Source organism: Helianthus annuus, chromosome 9 (assembly GCF_002127325.2).
Source record: "Helianthus annuus cultivar XRQ/B chromosome 9, HanXRQr2.0-SUNRISE, whole genome shotgun sequence".
Taxonomy (NCBI): Eukaryota; Viridiplantae; Streptophyta; class Magnoliopsida; order Asterales; family Asteraceae; genus Helianthus; species Helianthus annuus.
In genome coordinates this window covers 17989912-18015402 of record NC_035441.2, presented here as the reverse complement: position 1 = coordinate 18015402, position 25491 = coordinate 17989912, and the positions used below count along the sequence as shown (strand labels likewise).

Here is a 25491-nt window from a genome sequence, read left to right as displayed (position 1 = left end):
AGTTCAAGACGAGTCTACACTTTTAGAAGAACAAGACAAAGATTAGAGATCAAAGACAAAGCTACAGCCAAGGGGGAGTTTGTTGGTGCACTTGTGTCTGTACTTTGTCTGTATTCGGTCTGATATAAACGATGTCCTGATTTGTATTGTAAGTTGACCAAGTCAACCATCCTCCGGTTTGACTTGGACAACATTTGAAAGATGTTCAGATCGAAGGATAGCCTCGAAGGATACACCTGATCCTTCGAGGTGATCGAAAGATATGGTTCGACCATGGTTCGACCATTAGACCTCGAAGGATGATCCTTCGAGGTCCATGCTGATCTTTCGTATGAACTGTGATCGATAGATGATCCTTCGGACCATCTATCAGATCCTTCGATCCAGACCTGCTGAGCTGGGTATATATACCCATGCATGTGTTGAGTTTCGGTAGACAGACACACAGACAGAAAGAGAGAGTATTCTTTGAGAGCATTCTGTCCAAACTCACACACACATCTTAGAGAGTTTATAGAACACTTCTGTAAACATTGAGCTTGTAACCGAACCCTCATTGCATTAATACAAGTTGTGTTAATCGGTGAACTTGTGTGTTTGTTTCTCTACTTGCTACTAACTCGGTTTGCTTGCTAGCTTGGATTCCGCACTCGCTAGTAGGTTTGTATAACAAGGTTTAGGTTCGTAATCCTCCGCGAAACAGGGACCTACACTAATCAAGGCTTCTTTTAATCTTTCAAAAGCCAGCTGAGCTTCGTGTGACCACTTAAAGGCATCTTTTTGTAGTAATTGAGTGAGTGGTTTAGCCATAGAACCATAAGAAGCAATGAACCTCCTATAGTAACCAGTAAGGCCCAAAAAACCTCTTAACTGCTTAACATTTGTAGGGATAGGCCAGCTCTTTATAGATTCTACTTTTGATGGGTCAGTGGCCACCCCCTCTTTAGAAATAACATGCCCCAAATACTCAATTTGGGACCTACCAAAACTGCATTTAGACTCCTTCGCAAAAAGCTGATTATCTCTGAATAATTGCAAAACTTCTCTAAGATCTTGCACATGCTGCTTCATAGACTTGCTATAGACTAACACATCATCAAAGAATATGAGCACAGATTTCCTTAATAATTTTTGGAACACAGCATTCATAAGACCTTGAAAGGTTGCTGGAGCATTTGTTAACCCAAAAGGAAGAACCAGAAATTCAAATAGCCCTTGGTGGGTTCTGAATGCAGTTTTATGGATATCATCTTTATGCATTCCAATTTGATGATATCCTGATCTTAGATCCAATTTTGAAAATACTTCTGCTCCTCCCAATTCTTCCAACAATTCCTCAATGAGAGGAATAGGAAATCTGTTTTTTATAGTCTGATCATTCAACCTTCTATAATCAACACAAAGTCTCCAAGTTCCATCTTTTTTTTTTTACTAAAACTACTGGAGAAGCAAAAGAGCTGACACTATGCCTTATAACCCCCATATCTAACATCTCTTGCACCATCTTTTCTATTACATCCTTCTGGCCCACAGGATATCGATATGCTCTCTGATTAATGGTGACCTTCTCATCTATCAACTGGATTCTGTGGTTACAACTTCTGTCAGGAGGCAAAGTCTTTGGAGTTTGGAAAACATCCTTGAACTCTTGCAACAAGGCCTTCATTTCATCATTAGGTTGACAACCAACTACTGATGATTGATGTTGGAATGACCCATTTTCTAGTTGCATGCTATATAGTTGCACCAGTACCATAGGGTTATCCTTCTCCAACATATTTGTTAACCTCTCTACTGAACACAAGGACACCTCATTGCTATTAGATCCCTTTAACACGATTACCTTTGAATCCACCTTAAATTGCATGGTTAATGCCTTGAAGTTCCAGACTATATCATCAAGGGATTGTAGCCATTGAACCCCAAGGACCATATCATAATTGTCTAGTGGTAGGAGTAAAACATCTGTTTTAAACCACACACCTTGCATAAGCCACTGGAAGTCTTGACATAACTGGCTGCAATCTAAATTCTTCCCATTTGCCACTCTTACTTTCATGGCTGGCACTCCTTTTGTAAAGCATTGCAGTTTGGATGCAAGCTTAGAATTAAGGAAATTATGAGTGGAGCCCGAGTCAATCAGAATCTGAATTTGCCTAGTACCAATAGTCCCCACAATTCTCATAGTTGAAAAAGAATTCACTCCCATTATTGCATGAATGGAAATTTGAGGATCTAAATTCATAGCTACTAATTCTCCAGAAGTGTCTTCATTTTCATCTTCCATATCGTCATCTCCATGAATTTCTAACACATATAAGTGTTTGAACTTACACTTATGTGTTGGTGTATATTTTTCATCACACCAAAAACACTCATTTCTGGCCCTTTTTTCTTCAGCCACCTTTGCAGGAACCTTTTTAACATTTTTAAGCATCTTATTGGCAGGGGGTGTAGGTAACAGTGCTAATGTATTGACAGGGTTTCCCCCTACCTTGGTATTAGTACTATTAGTGTGATTGCTTGCACTAATAGAACTGACCTTCTTATTTTCTTTATCCCCAAATAGTGTTGCATAGACTACACTCTGCTGCTTAGCCATAGTTATAGCATCTCTCATGGATCTTGGCTTAAAAATTTTGACTAAACAACGAATTTCCGGTTTTAACCCCCCCACAAACAAACTAGCAGCGTATTCATCTGTTAGTTTGACTCTATTAAGCAATGAGTCAAACTCTTTAGTATAATCTTGTAACGAACCTGTTTGATGGAGATTTTTCAACTCTTCCATAGGATCTTGTGAAAGCCTCTCAGAAAACCGATTTATATTGGATCTAGAATACTCATCCCAAGTAATGTCTTCAATTTCTCGATCTTGACTATCAAAATAACCCTGATGCCAATCTAAGGCTGCACCTTCCAAATTGATAACTGCGTAATGCACTTTCGCAAATTCAGGAGTCTTGTCTACTGCAAAGTAATGGTTGCAGCGTATCACCCAACCTTCCACTTCATTACCATCGAATTTTGGGAAATCTACCTTCCCGGGTCGTATCAACCGATCTTGGTGACCCCCACTTCGCTCATGGCTCATCTTGTTGTTAATTTCTGTCATCTGAGTCACCAATGTTGTCATACTGATCTGTAACAACCGAATAGCCTCTGAATTCTGGTCTAAAATTGCTTGCGGAGACTCAATCAAACTAGCATTACCCTGCGTTAACTTCTCTAACCTTTCCATTTCTTGTTGCCTAGTTGCCATTTATGATCATCAAAAATTGATTGAAGAATTACCACGAAAATTGAAACTGGAACAATCAGTTTCAACGAATTGAAATGAAATCGAAGGAAAATTGCTCGAACAATCGAAGCAATTCAAACGAAATTGAAAGAAAGAACGAATTATGGTTTGCAATTCGAGCGTGTCCAAAGGATTGAACAGCTCTGATACCAATGATAGGAATCGAATCGAACAAGAAGAATCGTAAGAGAGGAAAAGCTCAATTCATTATCCAGATGATGATTACAACTGACTCAACTATCTCATATACCGACTCAACAACCCTAACCAACTATTTACAAACAAGTCCCTGAACTATGACAATTCTACATACAATCCCTCTACTTATTTGAGCACATTTACTATTATGCCCCTGACTATTTTTAACATGTAACACATTTGAATACAGTTTTGGTGATATTAACTTGTTTAACCCATGGACCCTTTTGACCCATTTTGTATTTAGCTAAAATTAATATTTTACCTGTCTGAACTGTTAGAAATAAACTACATCGTGAACTGACACCTCTAATTTCAGGGTTGATGAAGGTTTCACACCAGATTATATAACTTTTGTTGGTATTTATCTCCATGCATCCATGTTGGACAAGTCAACCTCGGTCAAAGACTACAAGATTTTACCCAAATTACAACACTATGGTTGTCTAATTGATCTTTTAGGCCGAGCCAGTTTGTTTGAAGATGCCCTGGCTGTGATCAAGAATCTTTATGTTACAGATGGTAAAGGGGATAACGTTGCAAGAATAAGAACAAATATAATGATAACGGATCAAAAAGAATCCCTAGTTGTACTTCAACTGAAGCAGATGATATTGTTCATGAGTTTCTTGCATGTGACAAATCACATCCAATGAGCGACAAGTTCTACGCTATGTTGGGAGAAATTAACCAGCTTTTTGATGAATCTGGGCATGTTTCGGATAATGAATGATTAGCTATTGCATTTGGGTTGATTAGTACAAATCCTTGGTTTAACCTTAATTTGTATTTTCAAAATACTGAATAAAAAATACCATTGCAGAATAGGGAATAAACAGCTGGGTCGGTGGAGGGAGGAGGTGTTCACAATAGAAAACACTCGATTAAAAGAAGTAAAGAAACTTTGTTGACAGAAAACATACAAAATTATAATTCAAACGGTTTCCATACCAAAAACGGAATATAGCATGCATGAGGTACAAAAAAAGCCCCTTTAGCTGTGGTTTATACCTGCACATAACTCCTCCACATCACCTTAAGCTTATATCATCGCCACTTCGGAACTCCTCCACATCAGCTTTAAACTTTAAAGTAGAACAAAATCACTCTTAGTTATAAACTCTTGCAAAACGCTCCTCACCCAAATTTGCTGCCGCTTTGTTCATGAATCTCCTTAGTATCACGGATGGTATAACTGCAAGAATTAAGACAATAACATTACTAGGAAACTAGAAAAAAGAAAGAACAAACTTAAACTAAATCACATAAGATTTCAAACTTCACCATTCAGTTGATGCTCAAGGCTATCAGTCAAAGTCGTCGAGCAAGATCTTAGCGATGCTTTCAGCATTCTTAAGCCCTGCAAAAAATAAGTTCAAATGTAATCATTATAAAAAAAGTTATAATTTTAATCTATATAAAAAATAGGCATCACAACAGAATACCTCTTTTAAGCCAATGGTAATCTCAAGTTTCTCAACATCATCAAACGAGACATTCAAACTACTCAAAGTACTTATAGTTGAATTTGACGATGACGGAGTTATGGTCAAGTCATCAGTGACGATAAACAATCCAGGTCGTTTTATTAGTACTCCATCTTTTCTTGGATCTCCATGTTCTTTATGGCTATAATGTAACGGAGTGCCTTCCAAAGGGAAAAGCTGGTTTTTTGAAGTATAATGCTGGCCAATATGAGGCTTAAGTAACATCTCTTTGATATCTTGTGACATAAAGTATGTTCCTACACTCATGTCCGAAATGCTTTTGATGATATTATCCATACAGGTTAGAGAAGAAAACCCTTTCAACAGTTCTCCAACTACTGTTCCTAAAGGAATTGACAACAACCCAAAAAGAAAGTCAACAAAATCTCCTTTAGCTTCTGCAAACAAGAGCTTACCAGTTGACTTTTGCATTGTTACTTCCAGAAGAAACTTTGAACTTGAAGATTCCCATTTCTTTATTAAATTAATAATTTGATTAAAACTAAGAAGTTGGCCAGGAACAACTAAATCTCGGATCAAACTGGCCCTATTGAAAACTAAATATGTGAACACAGAATTGAGTGACAATGCGGCTTTTAAAAAATAGAGAATCTGCAAAAAAAAAAAAAAAAAAAAAAAAAAAGTGAAGCCATTTAGCACTAAATAAGAACACAATGATTCTGTGCATCCACGATTTTTAGGGTGGAGGGTATAGTCAATCACCCTATGGTGTTTGAGTGAAATCCTACCCAATAATATTATGTCATGTCAACTCCCCATTCTACTCCCCATTTTACACTCAATCACTAGGTATGGTCAAACACCCCTCAATTAAAAAAAAACTTGATTGGTCTCTCCTCTCTCCTCTCCTCTCAACAATATCGTTGACTACACACCGAATTCCCCACCCTCTCTCTTGGTCACCGCACATCTTCAAACACACGGTATAGTCACCGATCGGCGACATACCCTCACCGCTCAAGTCCCTGAGCTCTATACCCTCCACCCTTAGTGTTTTAGTATAACATTCCTATCCTTTTTGTAAAAGAACTTGAGGTGATATAAAAAAAAAACAACGGGACTAGAATTTTTATCACTTAACAATAATATACTAGAATGTAAACTTTTAATTTACGACTAAATAAAGATATAACGTAAAAAGAACTAAGTTTTACCTGATCACGGCCCATATCTAACTTGATCTCCTCTAAACAGCTCTTGTTAGTAATTCCACAATCAGTCAGCAGTCGAATGCTGGTTGCAGAAGTATGAGGCATAACACAAAGATCGTCAGTGACAATAAAAGTTGCAATATCAGAAACAAACACACCACTATCCCAGCCCCCATCATCATCTATCTGGCAAAACTCCTTGGGAGTATAAGGCTCCGTCTCATCTAGTAACAGTTGAAGCTTTCTGCAGTGATCATATGATAGACTTCTGGGGTTAACAAGCATAGGTTTGCAATTATTTATGGATAGGTAACGGTCCGGAATATTCTTCAGACTTTGGTACAGATTGTTGAAGCTACCAAGAACCTCAAACTTTTTATCATCAACTTTCTCCAAGAGCTTGACAATTGTTCCCATGGGCAGTGTAATGAAGCTGAACAAAATGTCAACAAAGGCGTAATCAGTTTCAGCATACACCGCTCTCTTATTCACTTTGTCTACTATTACTTTTATCGAGATTTTAGCTGAACAAAATGTCAAAGGCCAGTCAGTCATGGTTCTTAACAAGAAGATCCACAGAACTTAACGTGTGTAGATATTTGGTATTTTGTGGTGAAAGTATGCAACTGAATAATATATGTCAAAATAGGCATTTAAGCGGTTTGTGAGGTAACCAAAAGGCGTTAGTAATTACATATGTATTAATGGTACTTAAGTGTCATTTTTTAAGTATCGTGGGAATTGGTGTGATGTTGAATTGTAGAGGACCTTTGGTTTCTATCGAACAAAGCAAGGACAAAAAGAACGTTTGGTTTCATGTGAAACACAAGCCCCTTGCTGGCTCTTTATATATGTATATAAAGTGTTTGCCGTTCAAAAAAAAAAAAAAAAAAAAAGAACGTTTGGTTTCATGTGAAACACAAGCCTCCCCATCAAGGTTTTCTTTAAAATAACCAAATGATTTTGATGTTTTCTTCATTAATTAATATGTTAAATGACGATTTATGTTAGGATGGATTTACTTTTTTTTTTTTTTTTTTGAAAAATAAACTTCATTAAAACACATTTCCGACCCAAAAGGCCAAACAAAAACAGGATCCCCGACCCAAACGGGCAAAGGTGTCACACCCTCAAATTCCATATGCGGAGTATCACCGCAAGGCGTGTGACTGCCCAGCAGGGCCGACTCTCATAATTTATGTACCCTGTTCGAGCTAGAAAAAACGTGCCCTTAGGTCTTAACTAAAAAAAAAATTTAAACTAGTTTTTCATACAAGTTTGAACCGTTGACAAAAATATAGCATTCGATAAACAATGCAATTAATAAAATACAAAATATTGTATTCGAAAGAATGACATACCGTAAAAATGTTTGCATAGCACCCTTTTGTGACTTCACCAATTCATCAACTCGTTTCCTCTTTTGACGTTTTTTTGCCATCCGGATGCTTGTTTAGGAGCCATTAACACCTAAATAATCATTAATCGACAAAGTTTGTATCAAATTAAGTTAACGCCTAATTAATGATCGACAACATAAATTAACTGAATTCGACATAACTTAACTGAAATCGACATAGCTACATAAGTTAACTAAAATCGTAAATAACTTAACTAATCGACAACATAAATTAACTGAAAATCTGAAATCGACAAAACTTAACTGAATAACTGAATTCGACATAATAACTGAAATCGTAAAGCATCAATCCTAAATCATAAGTTACATGTAAACTGTGAACTGATTCGAGTGCGTGATCGAAGACGAAGGCTGTGACTGTGATTTTGTAAAATCGTAGGCCTGCTGGCGAGTGGCTGCTGTGTGAAATCGAAGGCCTGCTGCTGTGTGAAAGCTGCAGAATGATGAATTGATGATATCGAAGGCCAGGGCCTGCTCTATCTCGATTAATCGATTATCCTTCTTGCTCCTGCCACGTTTCAGTTTCACGTTTCATTACCCAGTCCCAGTTGCGGTGATCGGAGTGTCGCGCTCCGGTCAAAGATAATATTTATAAGCCATATTTACCCTTAATAAATAGCTAGTGGTAGCACGGGGTCGAACCACGAAGAGTATGTGGTTTGTGTGTGGATTCGATTGAATTATCAAGAATATCACGTTTTATGAAGCTTACTAGAATGTTTTTGTAGTTTTGTTTAATTGAAAGATGTGAGTTTAGACAAAGTGAATTGATTAGATTGATTAACAACTAATAATTAACGATTACGAAAAACTTGATTACATGAACAATAATAAGAAAAAGGAATCACACCCGGTTTCGGTAATTGCTAACCTAAGATTTCTTCAAGTTTTAGATTCAACTCAAATGCATTCGATTAACGGATTTAGTGTACCGTGATTTAGGTGCTAATAGCTATCAACGTCCCGAAGAACGGACAAGAATACACTTTCTAATCAACACAAGTAAATCCTAACCACGACAATGCACAATTACATATCACCATTTCGCAAAGGTTTCAAAAATCAAACACAAATTGTCACAAAGTTGAATCAATAAACAATTCGAAAATTAACAACTACCTACGCCGGGGTGAAACCGAGATAATTAGCCGCTCATGGTTGAAGAAGCTTGATCACCGGATGTTTGGGATGCGAATTGAATCATCTTGAATCTTGTGGAATGGTAGAAGGATGAGGATTAGGGTGTTGGTGGATGATGATGGTGAAAGGGATGATGATTGGATGAACTAGGGTTTGGTGGATGATGATTGTGAAAGATGATGATGATGATCACGATTCTTGATGAATTCGGGTTGTGTAGATGAAGTTCGGTTGAATGGTAGATGAATGGTTGATCCCTCTTGGCTCCAAGATGAAGATTCAAACTTCACATAAAGTGTAACTCACGAATTGAATGCCCCAAAACCAATTAGAATCGTTCCTATATCAAAGATACCCAATTTTCGTGTTTCAGGAAACCACAACTCGTCGGCGACGGCCTGGGACCCATCGGCGACGGCCTCCCCATTTGCTGAAATCACCCAACGGCTTGTTTGGTTGTTTACGGGCACTTTTTGACGACGGGACTTTCTAGAGCCCGTTGGCGAGGGCCTAGAGCCCGTCCCCGACGCCCTCTAGTACGCCCTCTAGTTTTTCCTGTTTCGTCCGAAACTGTTTTCTTCATAACTTCTTCGTTATAGCTCCGTTTTACTCACCGTTTTCGCCCACGTACTCGTAATTCAGCCCTCTATCATGCCATCTTCCAATATTTTCATTTTAAATCAATTAACATTCCCAAAACACATCCAATCTTCGTGATTAACCCGGTTTTGTTCATTTCACATCCCCGGTTGATCCGATTCACATCCCGGTGCTCCTTTTAGCTCCCGATTAGCTCCTAAAACTCTTTTAGACCTGTAAAAAACAAATCCCATTAAAAGTAGGCTATTCAAGATTAAAAGGTATGTAAAAACATCAACTTAAGCACAAACAATAACAAGTTTTCGACCACGTATCACATCCCCACACTTGTCTTTTGCTTGCCCTCAAGCAAATCTGTTTTTCACTTTCACGTGGGTCGAACAACGAATACACTCCCCATTCCCGAGACGAAGGTTAAGGTCAATTGTCATACAAAAGTTCAAACTGTTTACAGTTTTAAACATATTTAACGGTGAAGTGACTAATCACAAAAAATGGTTATCCAAGATTAACCCGCCCGTAAAACTAACAAGTCATGCACATCCCTCACAATGTTCTCTCCACTCGGCTTATAACTTGGCTAATGTGTATAATGTATTCGCACTTCAATCAATTAATCGCTCAAAACCGATTAGAACACGTACCCGCATAGGCTTGCAACTCAATCATTCTCCACCACCGAACACAAATATCAAGCACAAGTCATAAGGTCTTTGAACGGGTTGTAACAGTGCTAGGCTAAGGGTAGGAAATAGGATATTTTAAAGTGGCTAAGATGATGAAAATTCAATCTTTATTACAACGCAACTATTCTAAACTCAAGTAAACTATAAACATTAACTCCAAGGCAATGATTTTCGCATTTTATTCAATAACTAGAAACACATATTTTTAGATTTTTCTCAATGGTTTTTCATTCTTTTTTCACAACATTTTCTATTTTTTTTTCAAATAAATCATAACTATACAACTTAAACTCCTATAATCGAATTTTCATCACACGTGTTTAAAAAGAAAAGGCTTATGGTTATTGGCTAAATGGTTTGTCAAAGGAAAGGTTTAGGCTCAAAATTGGCTACTAGGGGATAATTTTTGGGTAAGGCTATAAAAATGGTGTAAAAGGAAAAGGTTTGCCTAATGCCTTAATCATTCTCATGCTTGTATTCGGTCTAGGATCTCGAAGGTATCAAAAGTTGCAAGTTCTACAATACGCGACTAGTGGTCCACTCAAACAAAGAAACATGTAAATGCAAATCTATGATATAAAAGTGGCTCGAACCTCACGTATAAGGGTATGATATGTGATATGCATGATGTACTAGTTTCTTAGGCGGATTATTCCCAAATAACCACCCGCTAAATACCCGTCATGCTATTAGTTTGAACTTGACCATGACAAAAGACCAAATGGGTTGTGCCATCCCTCGTTGACTTAGTTACTTGTGCTTTAAGATCGCTTTTCGAAACAAGACATTTTCTGAAAATTTTTTGAAATTTTCCCCCATCCCCACATTTGACGTAAACATTGTCCTCAATTTGTAGTGTTTAAATGAACGCGTCAAAATCGAAAACTTTTACTAATCCCCCATCTCCACACTTGAGGTAAACATTGTCCTCAATGTATAAGAACTAGAGTTTTAGAATGCGCAAGGGATGTGACACGACTAACCTCCCAAAATTTTCACCCCGAAGAATAACATACAATTACAATCCACTTATTACTAATCTAAGAATCAAGGTAAAAAGGAAACGCATGCACCTGATTTTTTATCGCTAGATGCTCCTGTCTTCTTCTTCTCTTCACAAAAACAGTTGTCCCGCGAACATGGTGCACTTACAAATCTAAACCCTTGTGTAGAAGCATGCTTCTCACAACCATTGAAATTTGTTAGGTGGTTAGTTCTACCATTTTTATAAAAGTCTTACCAAATCATGCGTTAAATTACCTTGATTTTTGTGGAAAAATAATTTACAACAATTACAAGCCTAACTCACTTTCGTAGGAATCACGGTTGCATTTAGCTTATGCAACAAGCCCTTTTAAACCACCCGATAGCTCGGGAGGACGAGAGGTCTCGTGAGGGTTATATAGGGAACACACCTACAACGTTCATTTAACTACTAAAACGAAATAACAAAATTGTACAACAACAACAATACTAACTAAACTACGGATAACACTAAAACGAAATGCAAAATAAAATATACAACAACAATAAACTTACCACCTCATGGTGGTCGAATGACATGCTTGCCGTCCACGAGCTCCTCAAAATCACCCACCGGTGATTCGTACCATTTGTTGCCAAACGGTCCAAACTTCCGCACCTCCTCTTCTTTTTTCTTTTCTAGAGGTGACTTCTTTGCTTTCTTCTTCTTGACCGTCTTCTTCTTTGTTTCTCCAAACCTACCAACCATAGCACAAACCTTTTTGTTTGGATTCATATCCTTTTTAGGACACTTATCCTCACCGAGTGAGTTAGTAAATTTGGAAAAAAACATTTAAAATTAATTCCCGGTCCCCAAAATTCATGCTTACCGTTCCCGTTGCACAATTTATTATGGCATTAGCAGTTGCCAGGAACGGTCTACCCAGTATGACTATCGGTTAGGTGTCCCCAACACACCCAACATAGTCTACTACCAAAAAGTCAACTGGGTAGTAGCAATCATCCACCTTAACAATCACATCCTCCACCATCCCCCTTGGATGCGTGGGAGTCTGATCGGCCAATACCACGGGAGTATCAAATTTTTTTAATGGACCAAAATCATATTGGTCATACAAACTTCCGGGCAAGATGCTCACACAAGCTCCAAGATCTAGGAGCGCCCTCTTGATTTTAAATGCTCCGATTTGAATTGGAATAAGAGGGTCTACCGGATCTTGAGCTTTTTGGGGAAGGGCACTCGATAAAACGGCACTCACATGAGATATCAAATTAACCGGTTCGGGTAATTTGTTGTGCCGTTTTTCGATGCTTAACTCCTTTTAGCATTCCAAATGAGCCGGAACCTTTTTAATGTCATCTAGTAACGGTAAATTAATTTTAGCTTGCTTAAAATTTTCCCACCCCTCGTCCTTCGGTGGGCACCGTTCCTCAACTTTTGATGCATTAAAAGGGTTAAGTTGATTTAAACAATTTTCACAAAAAGAATTTTTAGTTATTTTTTACATTTTTTTTGTGAAATCGTTTCTTGTTCATTTTCACTTTCCGACTCCTCACCTATATTTTCCACTACACCATCAACGAATTGTGGTGGTGGAATGTTTTCAACACTACAAACTTCATCATTTAAACGAATACTTACCGCGCTAACGCGTGCATCCCTTACGTTGCTTGTACTAAAACCCTGATGCTTCGGGTTCACTGTAGTCTCACTTGGAAGCTTTCCCATGCTTCCCCTTATTTGAGCCATTTCCTCCGCGAGTTGGCCCATTTGCTTTGCCAATGCCTCATGTGCTTTGTCCCGAATCTCGTTCGTCTTCTTTATCTCCTTAATGTCATTGCCAGATTCTTTTATATGTTTTGAGATTCTTTTTGCATATTCAGCAAAGCATCCATTTTGGCACTCAAGTCATCGCCACCAGTTTGATTGTTGTTCCTTTGATAACCCCCTTGGTTACCTCCTTGGCGATTTTGGTGCGAATACCCACCTTGATTTCCCGATTGGAAATTCGGGTTCATTTGGTTGGAGGCGTTACCATACCTAAAGTTAGGATGGTTCCTCAATCCGGGGTGGTAAGTGTTGGAGTTCATATCATATTTCCTCCGGTCTCCATACACTTGATTCACATCCGTGGTGGCTTGGCATTTCTTGGTCCGGTGACCGATGTCACCACATTCTTCACATACGCTATATTGTATTGCACCCACTTCTTTCCTCTTCATTCGAGCCATTTCCCGCTCTAGAGTAGAAATCCGATCTTTAGAGTCAAGATCGGGAAGTGACCGGGAAATAGGATGTTTCTTGGCTCGATCGGCAGATTCTTTTTCTTTTGACTGTTTGCTCATTCGTCCCAGAAACTCCCAATCATCATCTTCATGGTTGCTCAGAAGAGTCCCGTTACTTGTCGACTTGAGACGATTCCATGTTGCATTATCCAACCCACATACAAAACACTTCACCAATTCCCACTTCTCGATTTGATGATGTGGGCATCTCCGCATCATTTCCTTAAATCTTGTAAAGGCTTCATGCAACAATTCGCCTGACAATTGGCGAAAAGCCCTAATTTCATCGCGAGCGTCGTCGGTCTTTTCCATAGAGTAATATTCATCTAAAAATGCTTGTTGCATCTCTCCCCATGTGCGAATGCTATTGGCCGGGAGTGTAAGGAACCATTGCTTCGCTTTGTCCTTTAATGAGAATTGGAACAAGCGAAGTTTAACCTCCTCTAATGCAAAACTGTGCCCCCCGATAGTGTTGCAAACCGAAGAAAATTCCGCCAAATGCGTATATGGCTCATCGTTGGACCTCCCATTGAAATGAGGAAGTATGTTGATGTAGTGTGGTTTACAGTCAAACATCCTTCGCTCACAAACGATGGGTGAATCGTTTTCGGTGACAATCGGCCTGAAACGGTCATTCACTCCCCGTGGAGGTTGTTGACGACGATAAGGACCATTAACCTCTTGATCATCTATTCTCCGGTTATCCCTTCTATCATCTCTTCTCTCATTCCTCCTTTCATCTCGTCTCTTCTCTCACTCCTTCCAGCATCTCTTCTATCGTCTCTCTGATTTCCACCTCGGTTACCCCCTTGATGACCACCTCCCACGAAACGAGGAATCCGGTTAGGGTTAGCATTATTGTTGTTGTAAAACCCATCATTCTGGTTCCGTTGGTAGTTGTTTCATGGTTGGCGGTTATTTTCGTAACCATCATTCCTTCTATTCCCACGACCATAATCGTCATCCCCAACGTAGTTGGCATTTTGATAGCCAAACTCTTCATCTTCGTACCCTCTCGCACGGTAGTCATTACCCCGATTGATGTACCCCCAATCTTCATCATCGTCCACTCGATCATCATAATAACCCCCATCATCGGAATTTTCTGTATGCACACTTACATGTTTCGGCGATTGATAACCGGGAACACTATAAGGTTCGTCATCGGGGATTGCATCCCTCAAGTCATCGATGTTGAAAAAAGGGTCTTCATCCGTGGGATTACCGTGATCACGATTACCTCTACGATCTGAATTGAAATATCCATCATCGAGGTTGACGAGTAAAGAAGTTTGTCTGTGACGGTTTTATTGTTTGGGCGTTCGTTGGTTGTTGTTGGGATTTTGGTTTCTGAAAGGTGGTGTGGGTGGTCTAGAGTTGTCGTCACCACCCGGTTGCTCTTGAGGTATAGCTTGGGCGTTTTGAGCGGGATTAAAGTTACTCCATTATTGGTATTGGTTCTAGTTCTGGTTGGAGTTTTGGTTTGCCATTGAATTGGTTTCAATGGTTGGTGTGAGTTGTGGTGTTCGGTTGGTTTGATTAGAAGCAAGGGTTGCTTCTAACTGGCTTGTTCGGTTTCTTCTTGCTACTCTTTTGATTTCCGGTTCGTAGACTAGAGATGAAGTCCTCACAGAATTGCGCGTATGCATGCACTACCTGTAACCTGCACCAGTAACACACCCCGCGTAACAAGGAAAAAGACAAGTACAAAAAGAAAGCTAAACAAGTTAAACAGTTAATCACAAAAATTCAAACAATATCCAAACACAAAGCGCACGCACTCCCCGGCAACGACGCCAAAATTTGATCGGAGTGTCGCGCTTCGGTCAAAGATAATATTTATAAGCCCTATTTACCCTTAACAAATAGCTAGTGGTAGCAAGGGGTCGAACCACGAAGAGTATGTGGTTTGTGTGTGGATTCGTTTGAATTATCAAGAATGTCACGTTTTATGAAGCTTACTAGAATGTTTTTGTAGTTTTGTTTAATTGAAAGATGTGAGTTTAGACTAAGTGAATTGATTAGATTGATTAACAACTAATAATTAAGGATTACGAAAAACTTGATAACTTGAACAATAATAAGAAAAAGGAATCATACCCGGTTTCGGTAATTGCTAACCTAAGATTTCTACAAGTTTTACATTCAACTCAAATGCATTTGATTAACGGATTTAGTGTACCATGACTTAGGTGCTAATAGCTATCAATGTCCCGAAGAACGGACAAGAATACACTTTCTAATCAACACAAGTAAATCCTAACCACGACAATGCACAATTACATATCACCATTTCGCAAAGTCATAACTTTTAACATCGTTCAACAATTTACGAATTCGTAACAAATGTAACACTATTATCAAAGGTTTCAATAATCAAACACAAATTGTCACAAAGTTGAATTAATAAACAATTCGAAACCCTAAATTAACAACTACCTACGCCGGGGTGAAACCGAGATGATTAGCCGCTCATGGTTGAAGAAGCTTGATCACCGGATGTTTAGGATGCGAATTGAATCATCTTGAATCTTGTGGAATGGTAGAAGGATGAGGATTAGGTTGTTGGTGGATGATGATGGTGAAAGGGATGATGATTGGATGAACTAGGGTTTGGTGGATGATGATTGTGAAAGATGATGATGATCACGATTCTTGATGAATTCGGGTTGTGTAGATGAAGTTGGGTTGAATGGTAGATGGATGGTTGATCCCTCTTGGCTCCAAGATGAAGACTCAAACTTCACATAAAGTGTAACTTAGGAATTGAATGCCCCAAGACCAATTAGAATCGTTCCTATATCAAAGATACCCAATTTTGGTGTTTCAGGAAACCACAACCTGTCAGAGACGGCCTCCCCATTTGCTGAAATCACCCGACGGCTTGTTTGGCTGTTACGGGCACTTTTTGATGACGGGACTTTCTAGAGCCCGTCGGCGACGGCCTAGAGCCCGTCCCCGACGCCCTCTAGTTTTTCCTGTTTCGTCCGAAACTGTTTTCTTCATAACTTCTTCGTTATAGCTCCGTTTTACTCACCGTTTTCGCCTACGTACTCGTAATTCAGCGCTCTATCATACCGTCTTCCAATATTTTCATTTTAAATCCATTAACATTCCCAAAACACATCCAATCTTCGTGATTAACCCGGTTTTGTTCATTTCACATCCCCGGTTGATCCGTTTAGCTCCCGATTAGCTCTATCATACCGTCAACGGTGCTCCGTTTAGCTCCCGATTAGCTCCTTAAACTCTTTTAGACCTGTAAAACACAAATCCCATTAAAAGTAGGCTATTCAAGATTAAAAGCTATGTAAAACATCAACTTAAGCACAAACCATAACAAGTTTTCGACCACGTATTATGCGGCCCAGATTTATTTTTTATTAGTTTTTGGAATTATTTGGGTATTGGGCTCACTAACCTAATGTGCTAAATAATTTAAACAATATGATTTTTTTAAGTGGGCCTATCTTAATATTTGTTTGGTTATACCCTATTAATTTTTTTTACATATATAATATCAGATTTTTTTTTAATTACGTGCCCTACGAAATCACGGGCCCTGTCCGGTTGTCCTCCCCGCCCTCCTTCAGGGCCGGCTCTGCTGCCCAGGATCAAGCCACCAATCACATTTAATATTTATCATGAGTAAAATAAAACTACGGTCAATATGATTAGTGACACATCGTTTAAGTCTAAAGCATAGCAGGTTCAGAATGAAGTTCAAAACATAGCAAGTTCAAAGCAAAGTTTAAATGTTTAGCGGAAGCATTAGGTTCAAAAGTGAACACTCGTCACGAACACACTTGAGTATAAACAAACGCAAATGAACCACAAATGAACATTAAAATTGAAATTAAAAAAAAAGCATCACTAACACCTTGAATATTGTCAACTATAACCATTAAATATGATAAATCAAGAATTCAAGTTACGGGAAGTCTATCATAAGCACCATACCATAAATCAAGTTTAGCTAACTTCAAACACAATTAACTAAAGTTACTTAGGCCAGGGGGTGTGGCTTAATGCCACCCCGCCAACAAGGCAAACATAGCGCCCCTGGGGCGCCATCTACCACACCGAGCAAATGAAATGGGGGTGCCATCCTTCTTCAGCCATGTTGCTAACGAGCGAAAAAGGGGGTGCAGGGGGGGCCCACCTCTTTTCCATACAAAGACATTAATTTACTTTGGAACCCATTTGTTCCAAGGCATAGTGTAGTGTAGGAGGTATGAAATCCATGAGAGTTGCAAAGAGCCTTTTTCATGGATGAAACACTGAAATTCTCATCCTTTTCTAAAGCCCAAGACGATTTATCTTTACCATTTGATTGGGAGACCTGTTTGAGAAGATATAATGAATCCTCATGTTTGAACATTTGAAATGTATTAAAAATACCCGGCTTCGAGTTCCAACTCCAGGTCGTCTTATTGATAGGATCATAGCAATCAGCCACAAACATGAATTTTGGCGGTCTCCTTTAACTGGCTAGAGGACAACCAAGTGTCCAACCAGAAACAGAAATGGGTGTTGTGACCGTTTCCAACTTTGTCGATGAGCATATTTTCCAGGTTAATGCAGGTTAATGCTGATAGGGGTCACGGTGTTGTTTAGATTTGCTATGGTACGCCATGTTCCGGAAACCCGCTAGGAGTGTGGAATAGCCGGCCATGTTCTACTACAACCCATAAATGGTCATGATGACCTTTCTCCAAAGTTCCTCATGCTCCGTTTTGAAGCGCCACCGCCACTTGGTGAGAAGCGCGATATTTGCATCCCTAAGAGGAGTAAGCCCCAAGCCCCCATCCTCAAAAGGAGAGGTGACTTTCGGCCGGCTGACCCAACATAATTTATTACCTTCCGGGTTGCCTGCCAAAAAAATCCGTCCTCTTCGCCTCAAGTTGATCAATAATCTTATAGACGGTGCTTTGTATAAGGAACATAATAAGTTGGAAGAGTTTCCAACACCGATTTAAGGAGGGTGTGAGGGCCTCCAACTGAGAGCATACGTACAGGTCTTCCAAGTGTATAATCTTGAGTTGAACGTGTTGAGGATGGGATCCCAATAGGAAATTATGCTCATATTTTCGTCTACCGGGAGGCCAAGGTAGGAGAAGGGAAGCGAATCTGACGAGCAACCGATAAATTCAGCAAAGTGTTCGGAAGCAACATGATCCACACCAATGCCGAAAAGCTTGGATTATTAGAATTAATTTGTAGCCGCGGAACTAAAAAAAACATCACAAAATTCCGGTCCTATTACGCACATTTGAGACCGACCAATCACTAATAATAAAGGGCGTCGTCCGCATATAAAAAGTGAGAGATTGTCGGGCTGCCACTAGGACTTCCAATCCCTTTGAGGATGTTCTTATCGCATACACAATAAATTATAAAAGAGAGAGCCTCCATACCAATATGGAATAGAAAAGGTGAAAGAGGGTCGCCTTGCCGCACTCATCTATGATGTTGAAACTCATATGTTGGAGAGCCGTTGACAAGCAGCGAAGACCTCGCCAAAGTTAAAATACCCCAAATCCATGTTCGCCAAGTATCTGGGGAATTCATTTGTTGTTGTACCGAGTCCAAAAATTTCCAACTAATATGGTCAAAAGCCTTCTCGAAATCAATTTTAAAGAGGAAAGCTTTAGACTTCGACTTCTTTAACAAAGAGATAAGCTCGTCGATGATGATAGGTCCATCTATGATGTTACAATCCTTAAAGAAAGCCGATTAAGTATCCTAAATGACCGAGACAATGACATTTATAGGCAAGTAGCAAAGAATTTTAACAAGACAGCACACATGGCACCTATTAAATAAATAGGGTGAAAGTCATTGAACCCAAGAGGATCATTGATTTTGGGAACAAGGCTGATAAAATAAGACCTGTAACCCTTTGAAAGCTTACCTGCGTAACTAATGGAAGAAATTTAAAGCATTAATGAAATCTTCCCCAGTGAGATCCCAATATCTTTTGAAGAATCTAAAGTTGAAATCGTCGAATCCTCGAAAACAGTCATTCCCAAAAGCCCAAACGGCGTCTTTTATCTCATTTCTTGAAAAGGAGGAGATAAGAAACGCCGCATCTGAATCTGTAGTTTTCTTGATATTATAACAATTGAGAGAATTAGGACGGTTTCCATCTCGTTCTTTAAAATGGGAAGAAAAAAAACAGAGCACCTCACCTTTGATAAGCTTTGGATTTTTTCACCAAACTCCATTGATATCCATCCCATGTATGCGATTTTCAGAGATTTTTCCTTAATAATACTGTGCAATTTTTTTGAGTTGCCATCGCCAAATGAAGGCCATTTAACACGGTATTTTTGTTTGCCGGCGTCCTTAAGGTTATGGGCTTCAAGTTCAAGTAAATTTGCAGCAAAAATTTCATCCGGATTTCCAGAGAAAATAAAAGAGGCATTTGCATTTCGAAAAATCTCATCAAACCTTGGATGGTCAAGCCACGTGTTGATAAAACAGAATGGGATCGAGCCAAAGTCGAGCGGGTAGGTCTGATAAAAATCTTGGGAGGGTCGTTAAACAAGCGCCGAACAAATTCTCCACGAAGTTGGTGCAAACAAGGAAGCGATCAATCTTACTCATTTTTGCGCCTTTCTTTTTCACGTACGTGTACTGCCTACCTTTTATAGAAAACTCTTTTAGCCCTAAATTATGTATAAACTCGTTAAAATCCTTGGCTTCAGAGGAGTTGAAAGTCGAGTTTCGCCTGTCTTCCGGGATTCACACCGCGTTAAAGTCTCTGAATATGATCGAGATTCCTTGCTTGGATGCTTAGGGTCTGTGGGGTGCCTTCGGCAACCCCCTTCGGCAAGCCCACATGCCACACGGGAGTCCACAACTGAAGGGGTAAGGTCCAAAAACCTCGCTTCAAGTGCTTGGGACCATACCAAAACTTCACCCTTCTAACCTTCTTTAAACCTTGCGCGGCCGCGCACTGGTCTTACAAAGGGGGCTTAGAAGGAAAACAGCTAGCAGCACCTACGCGCCAAAAGGAAACTAGCAAATCCTTGTGCTAATCTCCCTATGTAATTTGCCATAATGATTGGAATGAAAATAGCAGTTTCAATATCATAAAAAAAATCTCCATAACGGATAAGGATAAATATCCTAAGTAAACATCTCCACATAAATAATATTCACACTTGGATATTATTTACTTCACTGATACCATACACTAAGGAGCCACACAAGATTACAGCTGTATTCTTCTAGAAAGGCTCTATCGTGCATCACCAGACGGTTATAACCGTCTGACCACGTGTCATCATCCCAGGCTCTCTTGAAGTCACGATGATGGCACGAAATTGAAGAGGGATCTTCACTTGCCCACTTTCCACGTGGCAATACCCCAACCGTTGATCAAAGATCGCGATCCGTGTGCTCTCACACTCGTTAAGTGATTAACGGAGGGAAAAATAACCGCTAACGGATTTAGCACTTTCCGTCAATATTTCACCAACAAGTTTTCCCGCACAAACTTCGGCTATAAATAGAAGGATAATTCAGGTATAAACTTCGAGTTACATTCACTTCACTTACACTTCTTGTTCTTCATAAACCTTGTACTTATTCTCACGCCGGAGGGTGGTCACGAAGAGAACCCGCATTCTCCCCGTGGCGAATCTAACGGTGGTTGTTTTGCAGTTACTGTGAAGAGAAGAAGATCTGTCACCCACGAACCGAACGAGGAGAAACCAACCCTTTTATGCAGAATCAAACCCCGTGGTTTAGTTGATTCCGATCAATTAACTAGTGTTTCTTCAACTGGCAACTTTATTTTGCCGATCGAGTAAGATGATGGAGAAGAGATTTCGGCAAGATGTTGCCGCATGCGGCAAAAAGAGGGAGTGGGTAAGTGGTGGGGCACATACCCAAATCAACCAATCACATCTTTTTTTTTAAATTAGTTTGCCTAATCTCATTTTAGGCATGCACCCTTATTTTTTTTGAGCATTAGGCAAGAATGAGAGGGGAATTATATGGCACAACAAGATTAGGTGGGGGTAAAGTTTGCGAAATCTCAATGGGCATGCACCCCTTACATCCTTAGACCCTTAGAGAGCTGATATGTCTTCTCATAATAAATGTTTAGTCGGAGTGTAGGATCGGATTCTGACCCGAACGAGTCAATCAGAGGAGTTTGATCAGATACAGGTGCGGAAAACAAGTACCTGACGTAGAAACAGCTAGATATCCTTCTTAATTCTCTATTCTGATTAATTTGACAGCTTTTACATTCAGTTCTCACACCGGCAGCACCTCGGTATGGAATCCGGAAAGTTACAAATGAGGTTCTCTTATCCGGTATTTATAGGTGAGTAGGTCCTCTTATACGGCATGTCCATATAAGCGGACCTGATAGGTTCTCTTATACGGCATGTCCGTATAAGCGGACCTGACTAATAAGCTAACCTATTATGACCGAATAAGTGGACCTGACATAAAAGAGAACCTACTATGTCCGTATAAGCGGACCTATACTCTAAACCACGTAAACTCTCCAGTTTTCTCGTAAAACGTGCCTTAATCTATACATTACAATGAAAGACTCGATCTAAGACGAAATCAACAGATGTAGTGCACCAACAGACTCCCCCTCAGATGTTGATGGAGTCGACTATCGAGTCACAACAAAGCTGTGTCTTCACATCTTCAGTCTTGATCAGTCTCAGGGCTTTTCTTTCTCTCTATCTTCAGACTCCCCCTCTCGATTTACTGGTATTCCTATGTTCTTCAGTAACATCTTCAGGATCGTTGTCTGGCTTTCCGTCTAACAGCTTCTCATCTTATCCTGCATAAGCTCTACCCCAAAGTAATTTTCTTTCACATATATATTTCAAACATATAACCCTGCACCAATTCAGACTCTCCTTCAAAACAAACACAGATTTTGATGAACCACTTGAAAGGTTAGATTATGAAAACATTTAATTTCACACAAACACTCCCCCTCAAATATTGCTCATCATGTTTAGCACTCGGAGTTTTGAAAATTAGCTATTCAACATCAGTTTTCGAAAATCTTTTTGACTTTTTCAAAATTTATGCTAAAACACCCTGAAAATCTTTTTGGATTTTGAAATAAAGAAACTTGAAATGCAATAACAGAAAATATTTACAGACAATATTTTTGTGAGCTCGTGCAAGAGGATCATATCAGTTTTTGAGACATATCATCAACACCATTAAGCTTTAAACATTTTAAGTTCTAAACAATTTACCTAGATTGTCAGTATATTGGTCCACTTTAAATTTTCACACAAATTTCAATTGATTCGAGATACGATATTAGTGTTTTAGAGACTTGAACTTAATTGTGTATCACTCCACTTGAATATACTCCCGTATCCAGATCTCAATGTTCAGATTTACAGGTAAATATACTACAACTGATATCTGTATATAATTTAGGGGATATGCGAGGACTGAGGGATCTCAGGTCGGTACTTCCGTATGCGCAGAGAGATATCAGCTTCGACTTTTCGGTGTCTCCCCTTTAGGAGATCTTTTAGCTACAACAACTGATTATCAATTTTATTGTCTAATCAGCTGAGGGCTTTATGCTATGTTTCAAGCACTATGCAGCAAGTATTATCCAGGGACTAGGTCAGAACTTCCATTCAGCAGAAGTCCCGGGATAATACCCCAGATATCACAGAGTATAAAAACCTAGTATATCAGAAAAGAAACCTTTCAAACAAGATTTCAGGGGTTACCTATATATCTAAGAATAGTTACCCACTAATCAAGCAAGTTTGTTTTAGGTTTATATCTCGTTTCAATTTACTAAGTGTATGAAAATCTACTGACACATCCGCAGTAAGATTGTTTATCACTGTTAAACATTTCATATCTTTAGAGTGTTGTGATAGTCCACTGATGTACTATCATTTCCTCTTTTATGCAACAAAAACTCATTTTTTCAGTTTCATCATGTTGTTTGTCTTTTTAAAATTTTCTGATGTTTTTGGATTTTCTAAAAAATTCTTACTCCCCCTAAAATTCAAATACATCTAATTAAAATTGAAAACAAACTGTAAAGAACATGACAACTGATATCGAATCACCTCAATTCGCCATTCACTTGGCATAAACAATCAGAACTCCCCTATCAACATACTATTTTCCCATTTAGATTTCAAAACACTTAAGTTTGTTTTAATCAAAATGGTTTTTCTGGAAAATAAGTTTGGATGTGGTTCATCATCTTGTTTTTCAATCACTCGTAGGAAAATGCAAGTACAAATTAATGTCCTTGATTTACCATTTGCACAATCAAATCTTCTTACCACTCGTAAGTAAAACACAAACAAACCTTTTTACCGATTGTATGATTGACGTTACCTAATAAAACTTCAAGAAAGATGCCGATTCATGCTCCACGCTTACCAACCTGGGAGCTCCGGCAAGTCCTGAGACTTACTGTTCATAATATGTACTATCACAGTCACAAACCAGGGATGGTTCAACTTTTTCTTTCGTTGTTTTCTTTTCATAAAATTCCTTAATCTCTTTGACTTTTCGATCAATCATCTTGCCAAGATGTGTTTTACCTTGGGGTTAAAGACCTTCTCAGCATCAAATTCCTGTTCATCATGATAAAATTGGTTAGAAATTTCAAATTTACCAATTTTCTTTTTATAATTCTCAGCCCGAAGTAATGGAAACTCCTCATCATTAACAATCGGAACTGATTTTTAAACTATTGCATCAGCTTCACATTTTGAAACAACTTGTGGCTCAACTGATTTTGTGGAATCAGTTTCATCGCCTAAAGATAGCTCCTTTAATTTCGACCTATCAGAATCATCGCTAGAGCTTTCACCAATACTCTTAACAATCCATTTCTGGTCGTCAGATTTTGCTCTTTTCATGTAAAACTTGTTCGAACTCTCACCAATTTCAAAAATAGAATCTTTAAACAGTTTTGTTCTATCAAGTGGTGATTCGAATGCAAACACTTTCTCTTTGATTTTACGAAATACTCCCTGTTTTGATTGTATCGCATTCGAACAATCTTTTGCAATGTGTCCAACAGTGTTACATCGGTAACATGTTCTTGTATCTCGCTTCTGTTCGTCTTGCTTCTTCGCAAGAAACTCACTATTTGATTCCCTCCAGAAATTTGTCTTTTCCTCTTCATCAGTTGATGTGCCTGAAACAAATGACATTTTGGATTTAAAATCACGAACATATTTTTCATTTTTCTGTTTTTCTGTAGGAGTAAAACCAAGACCTTTCTTTTTGAAATTACCGTTATGGTTTGATTTCTTTTGGAAACCAGAACCAGAACCGTAACCCTTTTTCTTGTTTAATCTTTGTTGAACTCTTGAGGTGTATTTTTTAGGTTTTTCATTAAGACATAAGTCTTCTATTTTAGAAATATTTATTTCTGTGAGTTTGAAAACCTTGTTTATCAATTCAGTTTTGACACCTCTTATTGGAAATTCCTCATCAGAATATACTTTGTCAGAATCATTCAAAGTGTATACAACTTTAAACAACCCATCATCCAAATTAGATTTTGATAAGAGGAATTCTTTGTCATAAACTATTTTTCCCTGTTTTTTTGTTTGACCCGAAGTGCTTGACGCAGACTTTGAGTCTTACGCAGACTCCGACTTTGACTGTTCACAATCATCACTTTCTAACACATGATCCACGACTTTCTTCATTAATTGAGACTGTTGATCAGTGTCAGATGATGTAAACACAATATCAATGCTTTCTAGAAGATTTACCGATGACTCTGACTCCCACTGTAAATTTGTGGCCTTTTTGACTCTTTCATCATTTGGATATCTAGGCAAATATCCATTTTCCAGCGGGGGTGGACACTGGTTATAACTGGCACCTTTTTTCTTACCAGATGACGTCTTTTCAGTATCTTTTTTCTTGTCACTCTTCTTTTTGTCAGCAATCTTTTCTTCAACACTAACTACAGCTGCTTTCTCTTCAGTTACCTCATCATCTTCCCATACCTCCATGCTTTCAATTGTGACATCTGTGCCTCCAAGACCATCGAAGAAATACCAAATCAATGAAATATTGTATTTCATACTTGAAATTTGTATAAAAATGTGTATCGATTGCACATATCAATTCTCGTTCGATTACAAGCTCTAAATCGCTTTCTAGAAAGTTATACGCAAACTGGTGTGTAAACGCAGTCAGTTTAATGCGACAAACA

At 38.8% G+C, this 25491-nt stretch overlaps 2 protein-coding genes across 2 annotated transcripts; both read right to left on the bottom strand.

Annotated features, from left to right (window-relative positions):
• Nucleotides 1–12839: 12839 nt before the first annotated feature.
• LOC110875351 lies at nucleotides 12840–13850 on the bottom strand. The gene has a single exon (XM_022123549.1). The coding sequence runs from the start codon at nucleotides 13848–13850 to the stop codon at nucleotides 12840–12842; it is 1011 nt and encodes a 336-aa protein (XP_021979241.1).
• Nucleotides 13851–13963: 113 nt separating this feature from the next.
• On the bottom strand, nucleotides 13964–25288 carry LOC110875350 (U1 small nuclear ribonucleoprotein 70 kDa-like). Its single transcript, XM_022123547.1, has 4 exons — nucleotides 25168–25288; nucleotides 24346–24456; nucleotides 14203–14523; nucleotides 13964–14094 (listed from the first exon to the last, which is right to left on the bottom strand). The coding sequence occupies exons 1-4, from the start codon at nucleotides 25286–25288 to the stop codon at nucleotides 13964–13966; spliced, it is 684 nt and encodes a 227-aa protein (XP_021979239.1).
• Nucleotides 25289–25491: the final 203 nt, after the last annotated feature.

Excerpts from the sequence above, each read along its gene's own strand:
- LOC110875351 (XM_022123549.1), bottom strand. The coding sequence starts at position 13,850 with ATGTTTGACTGTAAACCACACTACATCAACATACTTCCTCATTTCAAT.
- LOC110875350 (XM_022123547.1), bottom strand. The coding sequence starts at position 25,288 with ATGGAGGTATGGGAAGATGATGAGGTAACTGAAGAGAAAGCAGCTGTA. Across the intron at positions 14,524-24,345 it reads TACAAGAACATGTTACCGAT|ATCGTAGAGGTAATCGTGAT; the intron begins GTAACACTGTTG and ends ATTTCAATTCAG. Across the intron at positions 14,095-14,202 it reads TGGGAATAGAAGGAATGATG|GTGGTCATCAAGGGGGTAAC; the intron begins GTTACGAAAATA and ends GTTTCGTGGGAG.